Source organism: Malaya genurostris, chromosome 3 (assembly GCF_030247185.1).
Source record: "Malaya genurostris strain Urasoe2022 chromosome 3, Malgen_1.1, whole genome shotgun sequence".
Taxonomy (NCBI): Eukaryota; Metazoa; Arthropoda; class Insecta; order Diptera; family Culicidae; genus Malaya; species Malaya genurostris.
Window position 1 is genome coordinate 69,897,155 of NC_080572.1, and position 20,320 is coordinate 69,917,474.

At 37.8% G+C, this 20,320-nt stretch overlaps 1 protein-coding gene across 5 annotated transcripts in view; it reads left to right on the top strand.

Moving 5' to 3' along the window:
• Nucleotides 1–20,320, top strand: part of LOC131434781 (kinesin-like protein unc-104) — a 115,664-nt gene that overhangs the window by 72,948 nt on the left and 22,396 nt on the right. For 4 of the 5 annotated variants that reach the window (XM_058601921.1, XM_058601922.1, XM_058601920.1 and 1 more), the window contains exons 2-11: nucleotides 2,754–2,980; nucleotides 3,062–3,486; nucleotides 3,587–3,842; nucleotides 12,959–13,122; nucleotides 13,189–13,328; nucleotides 13,705–13,746; nucleotides 18,962–19,360; nucleotides 19,420–19,877; nucleotides 19,944–20,058; nucleotides 20,120–20,286. In XM_058601921.1, coding sequence (XP_058457904.1) covers nucleotides 2,798–2,980; nucleotides 3,062–3,486; nucleotides 3,587–3,842; nucleotides 12,959–13,122; nucleotides 13,189–13,328; nucleotides 13,705–13,746; nucleotides 18,962–19,360; nucleotides 19,420–19,877; nucleotides 19,944–20,058; nucleotides 20,120–20,286 — 2,349 coding nt within the window. In that variant the 5' untranslated portion in view covers nucleotides 2,754–2,797. The remainder of the gene's footprint in view (nucleotides 1–2,753; nucleotides 2,981–3,061; nucleotides 3,487–3,586; nucleotides 3,843–12,958; nucleotides 13,123–13,188; nucleotides 13,329–13,704; nucleotides 13,747–18,961; nucleotides 19,361–19,419; nucleotides 19,878–19,943; nucleotides 20,059–20,119; nucleotides 20,287–20,320) is intronic. The other variant, XM_058601924.1, reaches the window with a different exon arrangement.

Genomic DNA, 20,320 nt, shown 5'->3' on the forward strand with positions numbered 1-20,320 from the left:
TTACTGTGCCGTTACTGGAACTTTTTGAAAGTTTCCTATATAAATCGAAAGCTAGTAGTTTTAATTTGAAAGTTTTGCTAAGAGTAAGGCGTCAAATATAAAATCAAACTGGTAAATCGTTAAAGAAAACGTAAACGAAGAGAAACTGTCATTTGCAGTTAGGCCCTTTTGTCGTGGGACTGTCGAATTGCAGAATATTTTCAACTTTGCGTGGGAAAGAAAAGAGAAAGTGTCACTTGCTTATACGCCCTATTGAAAAATCAACCGAGAATTGTAAACAGTTATTTCATCATGTGTTAGTTGATGTGGGTAATTGGCTGCGGAGATTTTGTTTTATAAATTTCAATAGTTTGCAGTCTAAAGCAAAGCAATGTTGTAATGTTTCAATAAACTTTCTAGTTTTGGTCCGGAAAAGGATAATGGCGATATTACTCTCCTAGTGAGGTTCAGTGTTTTATATTATGAGGTAATAAAATGAACTCAAACATGCACATTATTCGGTGAAGTTATTTTCATGAAAAGTAGCTACATTTCTAGCATGTGGAACAGTTTTTTCCTCAAAGCAAAACTTTGTCCTACTGGGTGCTCTCCACATCTAATCTGCAACGCATTTCCCAGTAAACAGTGGGTATCACTTGGCAGTGCATAATAAAACTATAAACGTCACCTGATGTGTGTCAAGCCAGTGCCACGGCTCTGGACGTTTGTTAGAAAATATATCACATACATATATAGGTACATGTGGATTGCGCTTTCTGTTGTCTCCGAGACGAGATGAAGCTACGAGCTGGGTCGTACCATAATTGCGATGCGGTTCAACATTTGCTGAACGCTGAAAGTGGAGTACAAAACATATATCACACAGCTCGGTGAAGGTATAATTAAGGGGGGACAGGACTTACGAGAAGTGTCGTTTAATACTTGGTTCTGAAACAAAGAGAAATCAGGTGGACGTAAAGTTGAGTTTACACGGTACAGTACTGCTGGCAGACCTGACTAGAAACACGAGAGATACTAAAATGAAGCTTAATCCTATCTTCGCTAGACGAGAAAAATAGTGAGTAAAAAAAACCTGTTTTAATCCATCTAATGGTGTAATGATGCCTTTCTCCCACTAAGGGATTCTTCAAAAAACTTTTCTTTGAATTTTGAATAAGGGCAAAACAGTTTGTTTGGGCTTGAACTAGCATAACCTTTTCAATGTATAAATATTTTTCTAGCCATGTTTATAGGAACTCTTTTTTGCCTTTCCCATATAGAAAGGTTATGCAATCACTTGAAAAACCGACTAGTGAAAATTGGCCCGGATGGCTGAACCGATTTCCACAAACTTAGATTCAAATGAAAGGTCTTCTGGTCCCATACTAAATTCCTGAAATTCATCCGGATCCGACTTCCGGTTTCGGAGTTATAGGGTAAAGTGTGTTCAATATTGTACACCGTCACTTAAACTTTTGAATAGAATACCACAATATTATACATGAGAAAGGCATCATTACACCACTAGGTAGATTAAAACAGGTTTTTTCCTTTTACTCTGAATGGCGGTTTAAAATTTTAAGAACAATGCGACCTGTTGTTCCGGAACCGTCAAGCGGATTTAATTCCTGAACAAAATGAATCTTGTATGTAAGTTTAACTGTGATGCGCGCCTGCGAATCGACAAATTCGGGTCTTCCGAAACACTCACATCGTAATTTTCTATTAATTCCTAGTCTGTTTGGTGTCATTTGAAAACCCGAGAGTGTAGTATACTGCCGTTCCAAGTATACTTGTCTCATATATAGGATATATTATAGGACAATATTAAATTGACAAGGTTGAGTAGTGAAATTTCATGAGAAAATCTTGAACAACATTTTACTATTCTTTCCATTTCATTAAAATAATGTGCATCGTGACATCTCTTCACTTAAATGGCAGCTCGCCAAATTTTACTACAACTAGCAGCTCGACATGTTTTGATAAATGGCTTTGTTTGTAAAAAAGGTTTTCAACTACTACTGCAGATTGCCTGCTTGATTTGCCTTTTTTGTAAAATTTTCGGACAAAAATTACCATAAATAAAAACCATATAAATCTTCATATGCTGTGATAATTCAATCGAGTTCCGCTAAGGTAGTTCTAAACACCCGTTTCAGTGTTGCTTCCGGCATAGTCTGTTTAGCCAGCATATTCAATCGTCGGTATCGATGTGGATATTCGTGAGTCCGAAACGAACGAGCCAATCGGTGTCGGATGTAAAACTGAATGTGCAAACATGGATTTAATGAAAAGCAAACAAAGGCGTAGACTCCAAAAGTGAGATTGGATTTACTTACCCCCATCCATCGGTTGGTTTCTAAATGATCCGTTCCAGGAATGAGCACTGCAAAAAGTATTACAGCAACCCACGCGAGTTTGCACCCCGTCTCATCCAATTGAATGGAAAATGAAATGAATTTGTTTGAAGATCTAGTGCAGTAGTGCTCTTTTCTTACGTTGTCTTTTCGTATTGTTTTTTTTTCGTTGAAGTTCCAGAATAAAAGTCTATTCGCGCTATTCCGGGATGGGACCATCCGGAACATGCACACGCCGGCAGCTCAGTCATCGCCGATGAGGAAAAAAAACGTCCTAGATCGTCCCGGATGGCCCCGTCTCGGCCGTCCCGGAATAGTGCGAATAGACTTTAACAAAGAAATCGCTTTCCTTAATAAAGAAGCGAAGTAAGCATCCGTGTTTGACTAAATGGTTTCTATTGTTTCTCTTTGCAGTAAAGTAAAAGCGTCCGCCTAGGCCAAAAGGGCCTCTCGCCGTCATGTCGTCCGTGAAGGTGGCGGTCCGAGTGCGACCCTTCAACTCCCGTGAAATCGGACGTGAGTCCAAATGTATTATTGAGATGAGCGGCAATACGACATGTATTACAAATCCAAAGGTGCCGCCGGGCACGAGTGAATCGGTGAAGCGGTTCAACTACGATTACTCGTACTGGTCACATGATGTAAGTTGCACCAGAACAGCTGTTGTACTTTGGGAATTGAGTCGTTAACGTTTTTTTTGTCCCGTTTCTCACATATTCTAGCCTCGGGATGCGGAATTTTCCACCCAGGAAATGGTCTACTCAGACATTGGAGAGGAAATGCTGCAACATTCGTTCGATGGATACAACGTGTGTATATTTGCATATGGGCAGACTGGTGCTGGCAAGTCTTACACAATGATGGGCAAACAGGAAGAAAGTCAAGAGGGTGTTATCCCGATGATATGTAAAGATCTTTTCCGCCGAATACAGGAAACCGAGACGGATGATTTAAAATACTCTGTCGAAGTGTCCTACATGGAAATCTATTGTGAACGGGTTAGGGATTTGTTGAATCCCAAGAACAAAGGAAATCTTAAAGTGCGAGAACATCCGCTTCTCGGACCTTATGTGGAAGATTTGTCGAAATTAGCCGTGACCAATTATCAGGACATACACGATCTTATCGACGAGGGCAACAAGGCTAGGTGACTTAACCATTCTTACCGTTTCTTTACCCACATACAACCAACTATGCACAGCCAACTAATGATGATTTGATGTTTTCTACTCTTTGAATTGTAACAGAACTGTTGCCGCTACCAACATGAATGAAACGAGCTCACGCTCCCATGCTGTGTTTACAATATTCTTTACACAACGACGTGTCGATAAAATGACCAGTTTGGAGACGGAGAAGGTTTCCAAAATAAGCCTGGTCGATTTGGCCGGCTCCGAACGGGCGGATTCAACCGGGGCCAAGGGCACGCGACTGAAAGAAGGCGCCAACATCAACAAGAGTCTGACCACGCTCGGCAAGGTTATTTCCGCATTAGCCGAAATGGTAAGTGAGATCTTACACAGTCCCCAGGACTACTTCATTTTTCTTTTTTTATGATATACATTTATTCATGTGAAGTGTCACTTCAAGGCTCACTCACCTATTTCTATTGTTTTACTTTTAATTCAAGTTCCGATTCACCATTTACGCTCAGCCAAAACGATCACGTTTTAACGATTTCCAATTTTATTCACCTTTTCGCTCGCCTCCTGCCCCAACATTACAACAACACATCAACTCATCTTCACACATTCTATCAACTACTCCTACGAAAACTTAAACTTAAATTAAACCATCATCAACATTATCCGACTGCAGTCGGTAAGTATCTCGAATAGTCATCTGCATTATGCTTTCTTGCTTTGAAGGGATTTTCCTTTCCCATCGGAATTATGCACTTGCACACCCTTTTGGCATAGCGAATGATGAGAGTAAATCTGCATCAAGCAGGAACTGTCACGTGGTATCCGTGTTTTCAGAATATGCTCGATTTGGGTGTTTTGTACGTATTGAAAACTTAACGCTGCATGAATATCTGAGTCGAGTTGACGCTGTGAGATCACTTCGATTTTGCTTTTCGCTTTCAGTAGAGTGGATGCTTCAGCTATAGCAAAAGTTGTGGTAAAACTGCTTCAAGCCGATTTTTTTACCGTGACGCTATGTTTTTTTCAGCTTTTACCGTGATTAAGTAAAAATACAGTCGGTTACATAAGAGCATAGTCACTGTTGTGAGAAAATGATAGACTGAATATCAGAATAGTGCATGAGAAATACATTCATAGCATCACCATCAGCGTTCATAATGGCTAGGCACCTTCGAGGTATTCATCTGAAAACGACTTTACAATTTTGTAAATTCTTCGTAAACTTTATCTTCATTTGAGCCCCATAAGTCACTTAGACGGCCAGTCCAATGTCACAACACCATCTTGCACCTTCGGGTGAAGCCACAGTGGGAGCGACAAGCGACGCGAAGCGATGCGAATATTAAAGGACCGCATGGCGAAGCACGACCGAATTTCGTCCATTTAAAAAAATAAACATGCATGCCACAGTAAATACGATACGTTGCGTAGCGACGAGCGATTTTCAGCGCGACAAGCGACCAAGCACCACGTGCAAAGTTTTTCACGCGATTTACGAGCGAACAGAGGTTGAATTGATTTTTGTCATGACGGAACAAAATAATTCGATTGATGTTGAAGCGCTAATCGGTGCTATTTTAAAACGAAATGCGCTCTGGGATCAACAATATCGTAATTACCGGAAACAGGTCCCTGTGAAGAAGTTTTGGAAATATTAGGAGCTACTGGTTAGTACAGTCATGACATTTTTGAGAATCTGTGAACAATTCTTTATACAAATGGTGATATTCACCGAACTTTCTACTGTTTCGATTAATGGGATGAATTCCGAATTCTTTTATGATTTCCGAAGAAACAGTTGCGTACGCCCTCGGACATAAAAAACTCTTCGTCCGAATCCATTCTTTTGAAACTTTAACAACGAATGAAAATGTCAATTTTTTTCCTCTGGTGCTTTTGAGCATCACTTCTAGTTGCTTTTACTATGGCTACTATATAGCATTGAAAATTTTCTCGTTACGCATCGCATCGCAACGCGTCGCCTGTCGCTCTCACTCTGGCTTCACCCTTCCACAAGCCACTTAGCTTGCTTCGATGTTGCGAATTATTATCCTCCCTGGAGAATCCAATTATCAAATTTTATCTTGTACCAATTGTTGGCAGTAAGCGACAATGCTTTCTTCTGAAAGAAGTTAATATTTGCAGTTAAAGAAGTTAATCGGAAAGCGTTAAAAGTAACATGAATTACCTTGCTCAAAACAATGATTTATCCAACATGATATTCAGCATTTATACGATAAAGCGCGGTGAGTCGACAGTTGTTACGAAACATTACACATTTAAATTTGGTTAACGATCTCACCTGTTCGGTAGCTGATTTTTTCATTGAAAATAATATTTCATCACAGCGGTACCATTAGCTACTGCTGTCAACAAATGGTTAGGTGTGCTGATCGTGCAAATATATCAGTAGAATGAGAATGTACGGTGGTTTGGCTGTTCTGAATTCGTCAAAAGATGCAACAATTACCGAATTAAGTTTAGTGTGTAGATTGGTTGTAAAATCAGCGGTAATTATCGAAATGAAACCAAAGGTAACAAAAGTATTTCAATACGCGATTCGATCGGTTAAGATTTTTCCTATTACAAATGCCTAAGAGAGTAGCTATCAACGGTACACTCTATAGAGAAACTGAATGAAATTGATCAAAATTTCATGATTTTGATAAAAATTGTAGGTTAAGGTTTTTTTTTATAATTTTTTTTTATTCAGGCCAATTTGCGTACAAGCTTTACGTGGCCGAATGAGCCATGTTTTTATTAGATAAAATAATTTTTTTTACCGTGGGATCTCGTTGTCACCCTTTTTCTAGGGGGAGAAGAGCTTCCATTTTTATCTTGCGATGAGTGAGGGGCACTTTGTTCGTGGCTCGTCTCGTCCTCCATTGCCGCATCAGTGGTATCGTTTTTGGTTTCCGTTTTTTCTTCGTTTTCCTTGTAATTCGCATTCTTGGGTTGGTTGTTGGTTGCTGTAGACGCGCCTTGTTGTGCATTAATTGCAGTTGCTGGTGGGTTTGATGGTACAACACGAGTACTGCGCTCACTAGTTTCCGTTGTTGGGCGGTTGTCCTTATTTTTGTTTGAAGATGTCCTTTTTGCAGTTTCAGTGCAAGGTTTGCCGTAGTGTGCAGGTTGTTCACAAAACTGACATGTAACCAGTTGATTTTCATACGTAATCAGCGTTTTACACGGATGTATCCCGTCTTGATCACAAATGATGTAAGATGGAATTGCTTTACGTAGTTGCATACGTACCACTCGCACGCCATTCCGGATACCCGGAAAAAATTCCGCCATACTTCCCTTTCAATGGAAAAAACTTCACCGTACTGCGACATACTTTTTCGAACATACCCATCGCTGGTCTGCGGGGGAAGGTCATGCACGCGTACTTCTATGGCATTGTCCACCATGTACACAGGGATTTCATATTTAACATTGTCATGATCAATACTGTGCACCCCGTTTTTAACCGAAGCAAATGCAATTGCATCTTTTTCACGTTTGAACATAATGTACACACAGTTAGACGCCTTGTTGAATTGAATCTCACTTACATCATTAACGTTTAGATGCATTCGTTCCTTGAGCAAGATTTCAATTTCGGTTGCTGCTGGTCTAACTTTGCAGCGCTTGAAATCAATACAAATTGAATTTGGCCTTGTAGGCCAACTTTCAGGCTTTGTTAAATCGTATTTGCCCATTTCATACACTCTATTGTTCACTACACTGTATTGTCTTTGTTTCTATCGTCTCGACCGTAAGCAATTGTCGACTGCGTCTGATGAGATGCGAGCACGAACTGTAGGTTATCGTATGGGAAAAACCTTATTAAAAGTTTGAAACATCTTATGCGATTATTAATGTTAGAGTAATAAACGATTACTCGAGAGATCAAATTCACTAAAAAATATGTATCCAGGAACGTTGTAGTTTACTGGGCAATTTGTTACCACATGTTTAAAAATTACCAAGCGAATCAAAAAAAGTAATGCCTTAAATCGTTTATAAGCGCAAATCAACCGGTGTAAAAAAAAACAATTGGTAATACTTTCTTAGATATAAATGAAACTTTCTGGACATGTTCACTTTTTAAATAATTTTTTGCGATAAAATATGGTATGAAAATGTCAAATCCTACAAAAAATGGTTGTGCTAGCGATATTTACAAAATGAGTTTAATTTTCGTATGATAATACCGAAAAAAATTACTTACCCTACTCAAAAAAAATCGATCTTGTCATTTTCGACAATAACTATTCAAAAAATAAAGGTTAAAAAAAGTTGGGCCCTTTTGAAAATACAGTCTAGATAAATTTTGAAAAAACAAAGTATGCAAATTGGCGTTTTGTGACAAAGTTTACATGTCCAGAAAGTTTCATTCAAATTTGAGAGAGTGCTACAAACATTTGTTAAAGACTGTCCCAGAAAGTATGGACGCACTTTGATTTCGCTGTAAATAATACACAAGTGTTAGATATTCAAATTTTATTCGATATACTGATAATATTAGACTACAACAACAGAATATTATTCTCAACATTTGCTACTTAACCATTGTAGACAAGCTGGCGCACCTTCTTGCGAACGTCCCTCATTAAATTCCGTACAGACTTCTTGGCGACAAGTTTTGACACGTTTTTTCCAATCATTTTCGAACTGTTGAATGGTTTCGGCTGCTGAAACATGTTTCCGAAGATGTGCCTTCGTTTTGGTAGTATACCATTCTACCGTTGATTTCGAGTAGTGGCAAGAAGCAACATCTGGCCAGAAGACAACAGGATCCTTGTGGCTTCGAATCATGGGTAGAAGTCGTTTTTGCAACATTCCTTGATGTATGTTTCGCTGTTCATTGAAGCAGTGGTGATGAAGGGTTTCGAAATCTTACCGCAGCTACAAATTGTTTGTCAGATCATAGCTTTCTTACCAAATTTTTCGACTTCAATCGATGTCTCGGATGAGAATCGTATTCTAGAGCTTTCGAACCCTCGGCCTGATCGATGCTTCTTGTTTCGGACTACGTTTTGGTTGTTTCTGCTTCTTATAAGTTCGAAGATTCAAACGTTCTTTAGCACGAAGAACATTTGACTTCGAAGTGCCCACTTTTTTGGCCACATCCCGAAATGAAACCTCCTTCTTTTGCTCGAACGCCTTCAGTATACGTTTATCCAACTGAGGGTTAGCAGGACCTTTTTTTCAACCCGTTTTCGGTTTATCCTCAAAGGTGTTATCCTCACCGAACTTCCTGATTGCATTTCGCACAGCTTTTTCACTTACTCCTTCCATTTTTGCTATCTTTCTCAGTGACAGTCCGCGTTCTGTGCACCATTTGTACACAATTTTTCGACGTTGTTCTGCTGAAAGTCCACGCATTTCGAAACAGACTAATGTAAACGAATAAACAATTGCACAAGTGGTTAGAGAAGAGTGTAAACAACAGGACGCAGCCATAAAAATTGACAGATTCTGAACCATTGCGAAATGGGAGCGGTTTTTGATTGCGTCCATACTTTTTGGGACAGTCTTTAGAGTTGGCGCAAAATTTGTCTACAGAGAAATAAATCGATATGTATCAGCTATGCTCTTGTAAAGCTAGTTTATTTAACCTCCTTCTCTTAGGGTAGATGCCTGCACCATGGACTTAAAACGCTACCTATCAAATCCAATGCAACACTTCCGCTATCTTTCCTGCACACTTCATTAAAAAATGTCCAGGGGTGGAATCATGTAAGGTGATAAGTGACTATCACCTCTTGGTGATAAAGAGGTGATCACCAGAATGTTTGGAATCACTTTTGATCACTTTTACTATCACCATCACCGGTGATTGAACCAACTTCACTCCATTTATCACCTGTCAAGAAACGTCAATTTTTCAGGAATAAAATATGAATGTGGCGTATACCGTTGATATTAGGAGGAGTAACATATGAAAGTGGCGTATATCCGCATCCGTATAAAATATTTTTAAATCTAATTTTTTATTCCTATAGTTTTCGATTCTTTTCATTAATTCGAGTCATGTTTATCAATGATGATTTGTACGGATCGAAGAGTAACGTAGAAAAAAAATGTCTCGCGAGTAGGGCAAACTGCGCACAAACAAATAAAAAATTCACTTTTTGGTTTAATTTAGTGCCGATTTTTATTTTTCAATGGAAATCAATGTCACAGTCAGTTCTTTGGGATAAATTTACTAGCTTTGAAATGGCACGAATTGTTAGATCTTCTTTATATTTCACAACGGATGGCATTCCTCTCGAATGAGAAAGATCCGTTAAATAATTTTGTGTATAGTTTTCATTCACTTTACTATTGTTTTCATTTTGGAAATTTTACCCACCAGTACTGATTAGCAACTAATTGTCCAAAAATATTGCCTTATTTAGTTCAACTCACAAGAAGAAAATTAAAAACGCATTTTAATCTTTTTTACTCGTTCAATTGAACGAGACTGATATGTCGCTCACTAAGTCACGACCATCTAATTCTACTGAAAATGTTAGCATAAATTTTTTATGTTGTTACGTTATGTGCAACAGGAGATGTCTATATTCCTAACTTATCACTTTTCTAGAAAACAATTTATCTTTGACTCTACGATTACCTCAATGATGTTCCTTCAAATAATAATTACAACATAAATGTATTGATTTAATTGATAAATACTACCGTTTATTCTATGAATTCTTTAAACTATACAAACTAAGTTACTTTTCATTTTGGTATTTAATTTTGACACAATATCAGTACGAATTTTATTAAAAAATTATCCTTTCCGACCAATTTTGGTAGGTTATGTTTATATCAATGGCTTAAAATTCACCTAACGGACAATAATTTATTAAGCCACTTCTCAAAACATCACATCACTACTAAAAGTGATGACTAAATTGCTATCACCTCCATTTTGACATGAAGGTGATTAAATCGTGGTGACTATCACCTTACGTAATGCCAACATTTGATAGTGATGTTAGCCTTTCAGCAGTGGTGACAGAACTTGGTGATTATCACCTTACATGATTCCAAATTTTCAAAAGTGATAATCACTTGGTGATAATCACCTTACGTGATTCCACCCCAGATTTCTTTTTCTTTTGAGCAAAGCTCTGACAAGTTCGGTGAATTTACCTCGTTTGGCACGAAAACATTTTTTTTTGTTCTACTTATAGTGGATTTAAACATATTTTGGGGATTGGAACTCAGGTGCTTCTAGAGACATTCTTCATTATTAATATGAATATGCTGAATTTCCGCACCTACAGATAGCCAACCACACCAGGTATTTCTTGACAAATTTGTCGACTTTCCTCTTTGCGAAACTTCTTCGGAACATTCTGGTGGGACTTGCCGACGAAAACTACAAATTGTTTGTCGTACGCTTTAATAATCCATCGCCTACCTTGCGTTCAGGGGGTTGAATTTCTTAACTTTTTTTTCGCTGCCACTTCGCCGATGGATCGTAGTCTCTTTCAATGATTTCAAGGACAAATTGTCGATTTTTACTTGTGAGATTGGCCTTGATCTTCCACATCCGCCCCATATTTTTTTATCGAAGCACTTTTTGGCTTGAAGCCATCTCTATAATCGCTTGATAGATTGATAGATGTGTAAAATACAGTTCAAGTAAACAGTAAACTCTGAATATAATGCCCCATTTCTGTTTTAAATGTTATATATTTTTCGGAAAAAATAAATTCAATTCCTAGCTTTATCTTTTTGTAGAATTGGTTTGGCAACAAATTATATAAAAAAAACTCATTAGTATGGAAACTTAACAGGTCCTTTTGTGGAACAAATGTTTTTATTCGTTTATTACTTGTACGGTTTTTGGGCCGACTGATGCTGCCTCACGATGCATGGATTGGCCTGTCCATAACAAACAAGTGAACTATGCTTCGTCCGCCGCGATAGTCTACCATAAACTTTGAATGCGGAAAACGTGACAAAAGAATTTGTTTCGGAAGATCCGAATAAGTTTTTGTTCGGGGACGGGTATAGCGTGATGTGTAAGTCGATGCCTTTCACGCAGCCTGCCTGGGTTCGATTCCCAACCCCGCACATAGGGTCAGAAAGTTTTTCTGTCCCGAAGAGGTGAATTAACATTGATGTTGAAGCCTCTATAATAGAAACTAAAAAAAAAGTTTTTGTTCACTTTTTGCATTTGAATTGTTTGTAATATTCTCATTCATTTATTCTTTATTTCCGGTTCTTGTAAGAAAAATGGTTCTGAATGACTTTTGCACTGCAAGTCCGGTTTTTGTCATTATTTTCACTACTTTGAAGTATGATTTTTGATGCAGATTCGAACGGATGACGTACTTGCAAAAATCTTACAACTTGTCCATTAAATCTGAGTACTGAATAGGGGTGGTGGAACAGATTTTACCCAGGTGTGGAGTGAAAATGTTTAAGTGATAAGTTGGCGAGGGGAAGGGGTTTGGTTGCTAAAGGAAAGTGATAAAAGTGATAAAATAAAATTTTTAGGTGTACAATTTCACACGCAGTCATTTTCCAGGTATGGATTTTAGAATACCCCCAATCAGGACCGCCGAGAGGGGGGAATTGTCCCGGCCCCGGACTTTTTCAGGGGCCCCGGAAATTCGAAAATTTAAAAGTATTTCTTATTGCTCATAATCAAATGATATCTTGGAACCTATTTTTTTGGCCGTTAAATCCTTCGAAATAGAGTAAAGTCGTTTTTTTTGCTCATTAGCTGACTAAACGAAGGGGCCCCGTATTTAAATCCCCCCGGGTCCGTTTTTTTTCTCGGCGACCCTAAATATCAAATATGACACCTTCGATTACTTTTGAGCTACACACTTGGAAAAATCCGTGTGAATTTACGCGTTTTGAATCTGACATATCCATGCGAGTGTAAAAACACATCGCATAACGTCTAAATGTAAGAATTGAATGTGTGCATCCAACAACCGGTTCTCATTCCTTCAGTACAAAACTAAGATAAAAGCTTGGATTAGAAAGTATTGAACTTTGATTTTCCTGCTCAAAAGCCATACACATATTGGGGTTGGTACAATAACGCCACATTAACAAAATTGAGAAAAATCTACAGCAAGCTCATAATTATGCATTATTTTCGTTTATTTTTTTTGCATGTTCAACACATTCTCACGAAAAACATATTTTGTTCTAATCGTACTTATTCACCACTCATTACTTATGCTTTCGTACGCTCTTTTGGATTCGTTCCGTGTGCTAAATGATTCAGATCGGCTTTCTTTCCGAATTAAGGTTTCCAGTAATAGTACTCACGTAATTTACAGTGAAATGAAATGCAAAGAATTGACTTCAGTACGGTAAAATCAATTATTGTAAACTTCTATTCGGATTCGGATAAATATTTCACATCTTTTGGAACGAATTAATTATTTGTCAAGACATCATTTTTAATGCAACTTTTCTCGGTTATCTCTTCCTGCACGTTCCGATGTGGTCTGGCGGAAATAGGCGTCTAAAAGCAAAAAATCCAAAAAGGCCGACTTCATACCGTATCGTGACTCCGTGTTGACATGGTTGTTGCGCGAGAATCTCGGTGGAAATTCCAAAACGGCTATGATAGCCGCGATATCGCCGGCCGATATCAACTATGACGAAACGTTGAGCACCCTGAGGTGAGTGACATGCTAAAATGTTCCGGATCTTGGTTTGTTATTGGTTACCTCTTTGCATTCTGATAGATATGCTGACCGTGCCAAACAGATTGTCTGCAAAGCCGTCGTCAACGAGGATGCCAACGCAAAACTTATTCGCGAGCTCAAGGAGGAGATTCAGAAACTTCGCGAACTGCTCAAGGCAGAGGGAATCGAGGTGCAAGAAGGTGAGTGCAACTATTTCCCTGTTCCCATCGTACGTAATCCGATCTAATCGATTCATCGCAACCCGCGTTCAATCCGCACTGGAATGGCACCGACGTTTTCCAGGGCGGATCCTAGTTACTACTTAGAATTTTCTTCCTAATCCTCTCCTATTCGTGGACTACTTCATTCACTTTTGAGTTTTTTCGAAGAATAAAAAATAATCGATCGTTCATTCCAAGGATCATTGTTTTAGTTCCTATAACAAAAAATCTAGACCGGTTAGGTACCCAAAATTGAAACCGCAAGGTTCCACATATCTAAACTTAACATTAAGGAATCATTTGCATTTAAATGTTATTTTTGTAAACAAACACTTGACGTACACTTTTCCTGTAGGACCGGACGGTAAAGTGGTTTGTGAAAAGCGAGATGCTAATAGTAAGTAGAACGTCGAATGCTAAGCAAGAAAGCAATTAGCTATTTACTTGTTGATTTTGTATTACGGATTTGTTCTTTGTGTTATTCACCACGCCTCAGAGATCAACGTACAATGAACTGTACCAGTCATTTCAATTATTCAGGTTTGGATATTGTGTCTAAGTTAGGCTCCTGCGAGACTAATCAAACGATTCAAAATGGTATTGCGTTACGCAAAATCCAAGCTTTATGATTATTTTGTTTATTTCTCATATTGCTTTAGTTTGTGTATTTTAAATAATTGGTGTCGTATTGCAACTCATATATAAACAATCATTTTTAACCGATATCGTAACTTATATTACATATATCAGCAGTCAAATGCATCAGGGTTGGACAAAAGCAAAAAAGAAATTTACATCCAACATTTTTCGGCATATTATTTCTTCTTTTTGGAATTTGACACTCCAAATTATTGCTTAGTATGCGATCGACGATTATTGGCATAATTTTTTGGCAGAAATGTCTAGCATCAAATTGTCATCCAAATAAATGGATTCAGAAAAGATTTTGAACAACCCTTCGTACTGTTTACCTTTATGCAATGCTTGAAAATTATAAATATTCGTAGGGTGAAGCTTTCCATCTATCAATATCATTCCACCATTTTTTGACATGAGTTACATTCAGTTGATCATTTCATTCGGTTTTTGTTAAGTTCCTTATTGCACACCCTCTTCTATCGTTGACCTATATAACAAGCAAATAGGGATATATTTTTTTATTGCGGTGCCAATCTATTTTTTTTATTCTTTGGTTTAATAAATAGCCTAACCTGTACATACGTACATACCTGAATGTGGCTTCCAATGCTTGTTACCATTATACACTCAAACGACAACGCTATCTCTAACAAAGCATCTACAGCTGACAACTAGCTGCTGGCACGAGGGTGTCAGACTGTACAGTGATTTGAACATAATTGTGACATATTCTATTATTAGATTTAAGATTTTATACAAAAAAATAATATATATATATATATATATATATATATATATATATATATATATATATATATATATATATATATATATATATATATATATATATATATATATATATATATATATATATATATATATATATATATATATATATATATATATATATATTGGGACGGCAATTGTCTGCCTTCGAGGCGCTACAGAGGCGGCTCCGTTGCTTCGAGTCATTATCCTCTTGAATTTCAAACATCTTCTCAGGGTACCCAAAAATGTCAAAAAATTATTTTCGAATTGAATCAAATATTTAAAACAAATGTTTATAGCGATGTTGACAGTCGTTGTATAGTCCTGCGTCAATAGTTTGAACAACCCAATAGGGCTGTCCCTTGTTGTTTTTCAAATAGTTTTTTGATTAGGATCGTAGATAATATAGCATATAAGTTTGGATTACCTAGTCAAACTTATATGCTATATTATCGCTCTCGTTTTGAATGTATTAAAGTAAAATTCAGATGACGTACGATATTTCATTACATTTTAGCAAGATCAGTGTAATACGAAATAGACCTCTTCACTGATTTCTGCATGTTGGAACTATTTTTCTTTAAATTTCAGGAAGAACTGTAGAGATATGCACGCCATTCTATTAAAAACAACGATTTCTCATTCTTTTTAAAGACTGAAAAAACTATGTGTTCTTAGTGCAAAAAGAATCCAAAATTTTTGAATCCCTATTATTATCGATTCTTATGTGAAAAAGAAAGCAAACAAAATTGATTTAAAAAAAATGTTATTGGCAAGATAGCAGAAAGCTAAACAACGCACCAGATTTTACAACATTTTATCCAAAATTCGCTCTGGTCAGGGCATGACTGCTGACATATGGGCGTTACTAAATTTCGCTTATAACTGGGGAATTTTTTGACGACTGCAGTTTGTCAATTACTGATGCGAAACTATCGTCGTACGCCGACTGCTGAGGCAGTAGCACTGTAGGAACTGCGGAGCTAACAGTGTGTCAATGATATTTCGTTGACTAATTCTAAATTCCAACTCAGTTGCAGGAAAATTGTTCGTTTGAAGAAATCACCCTGTTTCTCAATCGAGAAAAAACTTAAATAAGGATTTAATGCATCGTGGTATAGAAAGGTGGAAACATATCACTTTAGTTTTTGAGAAGTGAATTTAGCTACTGCAAGCCAAGTAACATCTAGAATCAGGAATCAGAACTAATTGGCTCTAGTTATTTGGAGATTTGTGCCTTGCCCTAGCTTCTCATTAACTTCCCGATGGGAAGGGAAAGATAAAAGGAACAAGGAAGGAAATTGTGAAGTGGGCGAGGTGGGAAAACAGCACAAAACATAAAGAAATAAATCGTTCTGCATCACCGAAAGGATGCAGAACGATTTGCAGGGGCCAAAATGCACAGTTAGTAAAACCTCCAATCCCCGAGAGGATTTAGAGATTTTACAAAAGCGACACCATTCTGCATTCCCGGAATAGTGCAGAACGATTCGCAGTATGTACGAGCAGAAGTAAATTCGGTACCCCATAAAGGATGCCAAACAATCTGCTAAAACCTATTTAAGGTCAATAAGGGTTCATTCCTTTAATTTTAGCTGCTGAAGTGCCGATTGTATTCCACACAGAATCCAGTAGATTTCTGCTTGAAACACAGTACAGTATCTACCAAGTGAATAAGACTGCTCTAGCCTCATTTCACGATAGTAGACACCAGCACTAGCACGACCATTCAACAGAGAACCGTCCGTATAACAAACTATGTGTTCATCAAGTTGTCGTTCCAAACAACCAGACAACCATTTCTCACGAAGCGGATTGAATGTTTTGTAAGGAAAACTGCATGTAAGAGTTAGGTCACTAGGGGCGAGTATAGATTCATCCACAAGAGAGTGTGGCTTGTAGCATAGTCTATAGGGTTACTGTTCCAAAGCCCTGTAACCTTAAGACAGTGTTTTAGGAACACATGTAGTGGAGCAATGCACAGTAACGCCTCTAGAGTAGCAGTAGGAGTTTTCAAAGTTTTGACTACCAACAACAGCAAGCCATGTGCTTTGCACCACATTCAGAAAAGGCCGTAAGAACGAATTGTGAGGTTCAGACAAAAGGATTATAAATGTATTCCACAAAGGTTATCTTATGATGTAGAGGGGAAATTCTTCAAAACTTTTACTTCAGATATTCATTAGATTGTCTTATGAAATTCACAAAAATTGTTGAATGAATTTCATTATTCACGCTAGAATCACTATAAATATCGTAAATTTTGTTCAGTAATTTAATCCAGAAATTGTTTTTGCAATACATTTCATGAATTAACTATTGAAAAAATATTTTGAATATATTTTCAGTATGAACCAATTCATACTAAAAATTAATCGCATCATATATTTGCGATTTCGACAACTTGTAGTTTCCAAAAACAAGATAACTTTCTCGTTCTAATCCAAAGAACATTGGTTTAGGTTTTGTTATGATACATTATTGATGCATGAATATTCTCTCCGAAGTAAATTTGTTTCAAAGGCTGGAATAAAATAAGTTAGAAGGTTAATTCATTTAATTGTCGTAACTGTTTTCAAGTAACCGTAAAGTTTCGATCCCAATATTCATTCCACGTTCGCAATTTTTACAATGATGAAAATCATAAGTCAAAATTATGACATTTTTACATTAACAGAGATAACAATTGAGAAAATCATAAAACTGCTTATAAAAGCGCCTATGTCATAATTAAGTTTAGGCTTGATTTAAGAGAAAATAGATTACCTTTTCATTGTGATCTGTTTGTGATGCATTACGATTCTCCAAGTTAATGGAATCATAAAATTTGCTATATAAATTTATGCATTTTCTCGGAGTATGTCATTAAAGTTAAAGTACTAGTACTTACAATTTCAATGGAAATTGTTGAAAATAAATTCACTTGAAAAAAAAAACCTTGATATTTTTCACAGCACCTTTAATGTTAGAGCGTGTGCTTCAGCTTCACAAAACTGTTTGTGTTTTGAATCGAAATAAGTCAAGATCTAAGCTGGCCATACTCGCATATCAGTCTTATATCAACTTTCACCATTTTTTGAAAAACTGAATGAATGATCTTTATCCTTAATATACTTTCAAAAATTGCAATACAAAAACTTTGGGTTTGTCCAGTAAAATGTTAAAAAAACATCAACTCCTGTCTGGTCCCAGTTGCCAAGTACCCGTCCCATATGCAGAAGTCCCATTTACTGGAAATTTCATGTATTCAAATATTAGTGTATTACCAATTTTTCGAGCAATAATAAGATTTAGAGTTTTGTGGCGCGAAAAATTCGGAAAACGAATTGGGTTCACTATTATATGTACTTCCAGCACCGGAATCTGAAAGCCGGTATAATCGAAGTCGGTTCGTACGGCCACCAACTAACATGACGTAAAAACTCTACCAGTTTTGATTCAAATTTTGAAGATTTTATACGATTTTGTCATCGTACTCTAAACGACGATTTAAATTTTTGTTGTATCCCCAGTAATTTTTGGTAGGACCATAAGACCTTTCATTTGACCCTAAGATTGGGAATAACGGTTTTGAGTCCAGTTTAGAAAATTTTTTACGGTTTCTTTTTCGCCGGTTTAAGTGATGGTGTACAATATTAAACACACCGGAAACAATATTAGACAATCGGAAGTCGGATCCGGATGAAATTCAGGAATTTCGTATGGGACCGTATGACCTTTCATTTGAATCTAAGTTTGTGAAAATCGGTTAAAACATCGCTGAGAAAAGTAAGTTAGATCCATTTTGGAATATATGACAACTATTTTCGGTACTTTCGGAACCGGGAACCAGGATAGCCGGAATCGGTTTGTTTAGGTGCCTACTGATAACGGCTGACTCCGGGACAATTTTTACTAGTCAGTTTTTCAAGTGATTGCATAACTTTTCTATTTGAGGAAGGCAAAAACGAGAAAAAAATTGTATCATCAGTTTTTCGACATGTCGATTTGCCATATGGGACTGATATGCAAGCATGGGTAGTAAAGTTCGATCGGAATAAAACTTCTGCGCTAATTTTTTTTAGAGATTCGAAATCTAACTCAAATCATTGTTCAGTCTAACGCACCCTCGTCATAACTAAAACTGTTCTTTCACCTATGCTCATCGCAGCGAATCATGCTGGAAAACATGGAATCCCAACATTTTAACATCTATCCTTTTGCAGAGGACGAGTGCATCAAAATGGAAAAGGGCGATGGTGGTGGAGGAGGTTGCGGTGGCGTCGATGGCGCAAACACCGACGGTGAGATCGGTGAAATGGAGAAAAAGATTTGCTCCCCCAACCGGCTGCGCAAACGTACCGGTTCCAGCACCGAGATGGCGGTCGATCAGCTGCAGGCCAGCGAGAAACTAATTGCCGAGCTGAACGAAACGTGGGAGGAAAAATTGAAGCGCACCGAACAGATTCGCGTCCAACGGGAGGCTGTTTTTGCGGAAATGGGTGTTGCCGTCAAGGAGGACGGTATCACCGTAGGCGTTTTCTCGCCGAAGAAGTCGCCCCATCTGGTGAACTTGAATGAGGATCCAACATTGTCGGAGTGCTTGCTGTACTACATAAAGGATGGTAAGAAACGGACTGTTGTCATCCGAAAATGGTAGTGTGAAACTTTCATATTTTTCCAGGTCTAACTCGCCTCGGAACATCGGAAGCAAATGTTCCTCAGGATATTCAGCTGTCGGGTTCTCATATATTAAAAGAGCACTGTGTATTTGAGAACAAGGATGCGGTTGTCACTTTGGTTCCTCATAAGGACGCACTGGTTTATCTCAATGGTAGAAAACTAACGGAACCGGAGGTTCTTCAAACCGGATCGCGCGTTATTCTGGGTCGGAATCATGTGTTCCGTTTTACTCATCCGGAACAGGCACGCGAGAAACGGGAAAAGACGAAAGATAAAGATATTTGTGAAACACCGGGCTCCAACGGTGAGGTGGCTGATTGGAACTTTGCCCAGTGTGAATTATTGGAAAAGCAGGGTATTGATTTGAAAGTTGAAATGGAAAAACGTTTATGTGCACTGGAGGAACAATACAAACGGGAGAAACTGGCAGCCGACCAGGAATTTGCGGAACAACGCAAGGTAAGTGAATGGTTCGCGGGTTTGGATAAAAAAAGCGATGCCTATTTATTTTCTTTTGATATACAGACATATGAAGCTCGCATTGATGCACTACAGAAGCAGGTCGAAGAACAATCGATGACTATGTCGATGTATAGCAGTTATAGCCCAGAAGATTTCCACCAAGAGGAAGACATCTTTGGTGAGATTTCCTTTTAACCGTTCAATGATTTCTGAATTACAACAATATTCATATTGAACAGTTAACCCATTATTCGAGTCATGCTGGACAGCACGAGAGGCCGGTTTGGCTGCATGGGCATTCCGAAAGTGGAGATTCCACCAATTCACTTCGCTCCGCGATGACCTATGGGGAAATGCTATATTCCTAAAAGAAGCAAATGCTATATCGGTGGAATTAAAGAAAAAGGTATATTTTACAAGTGAAGGCGTGTATTTTTGCA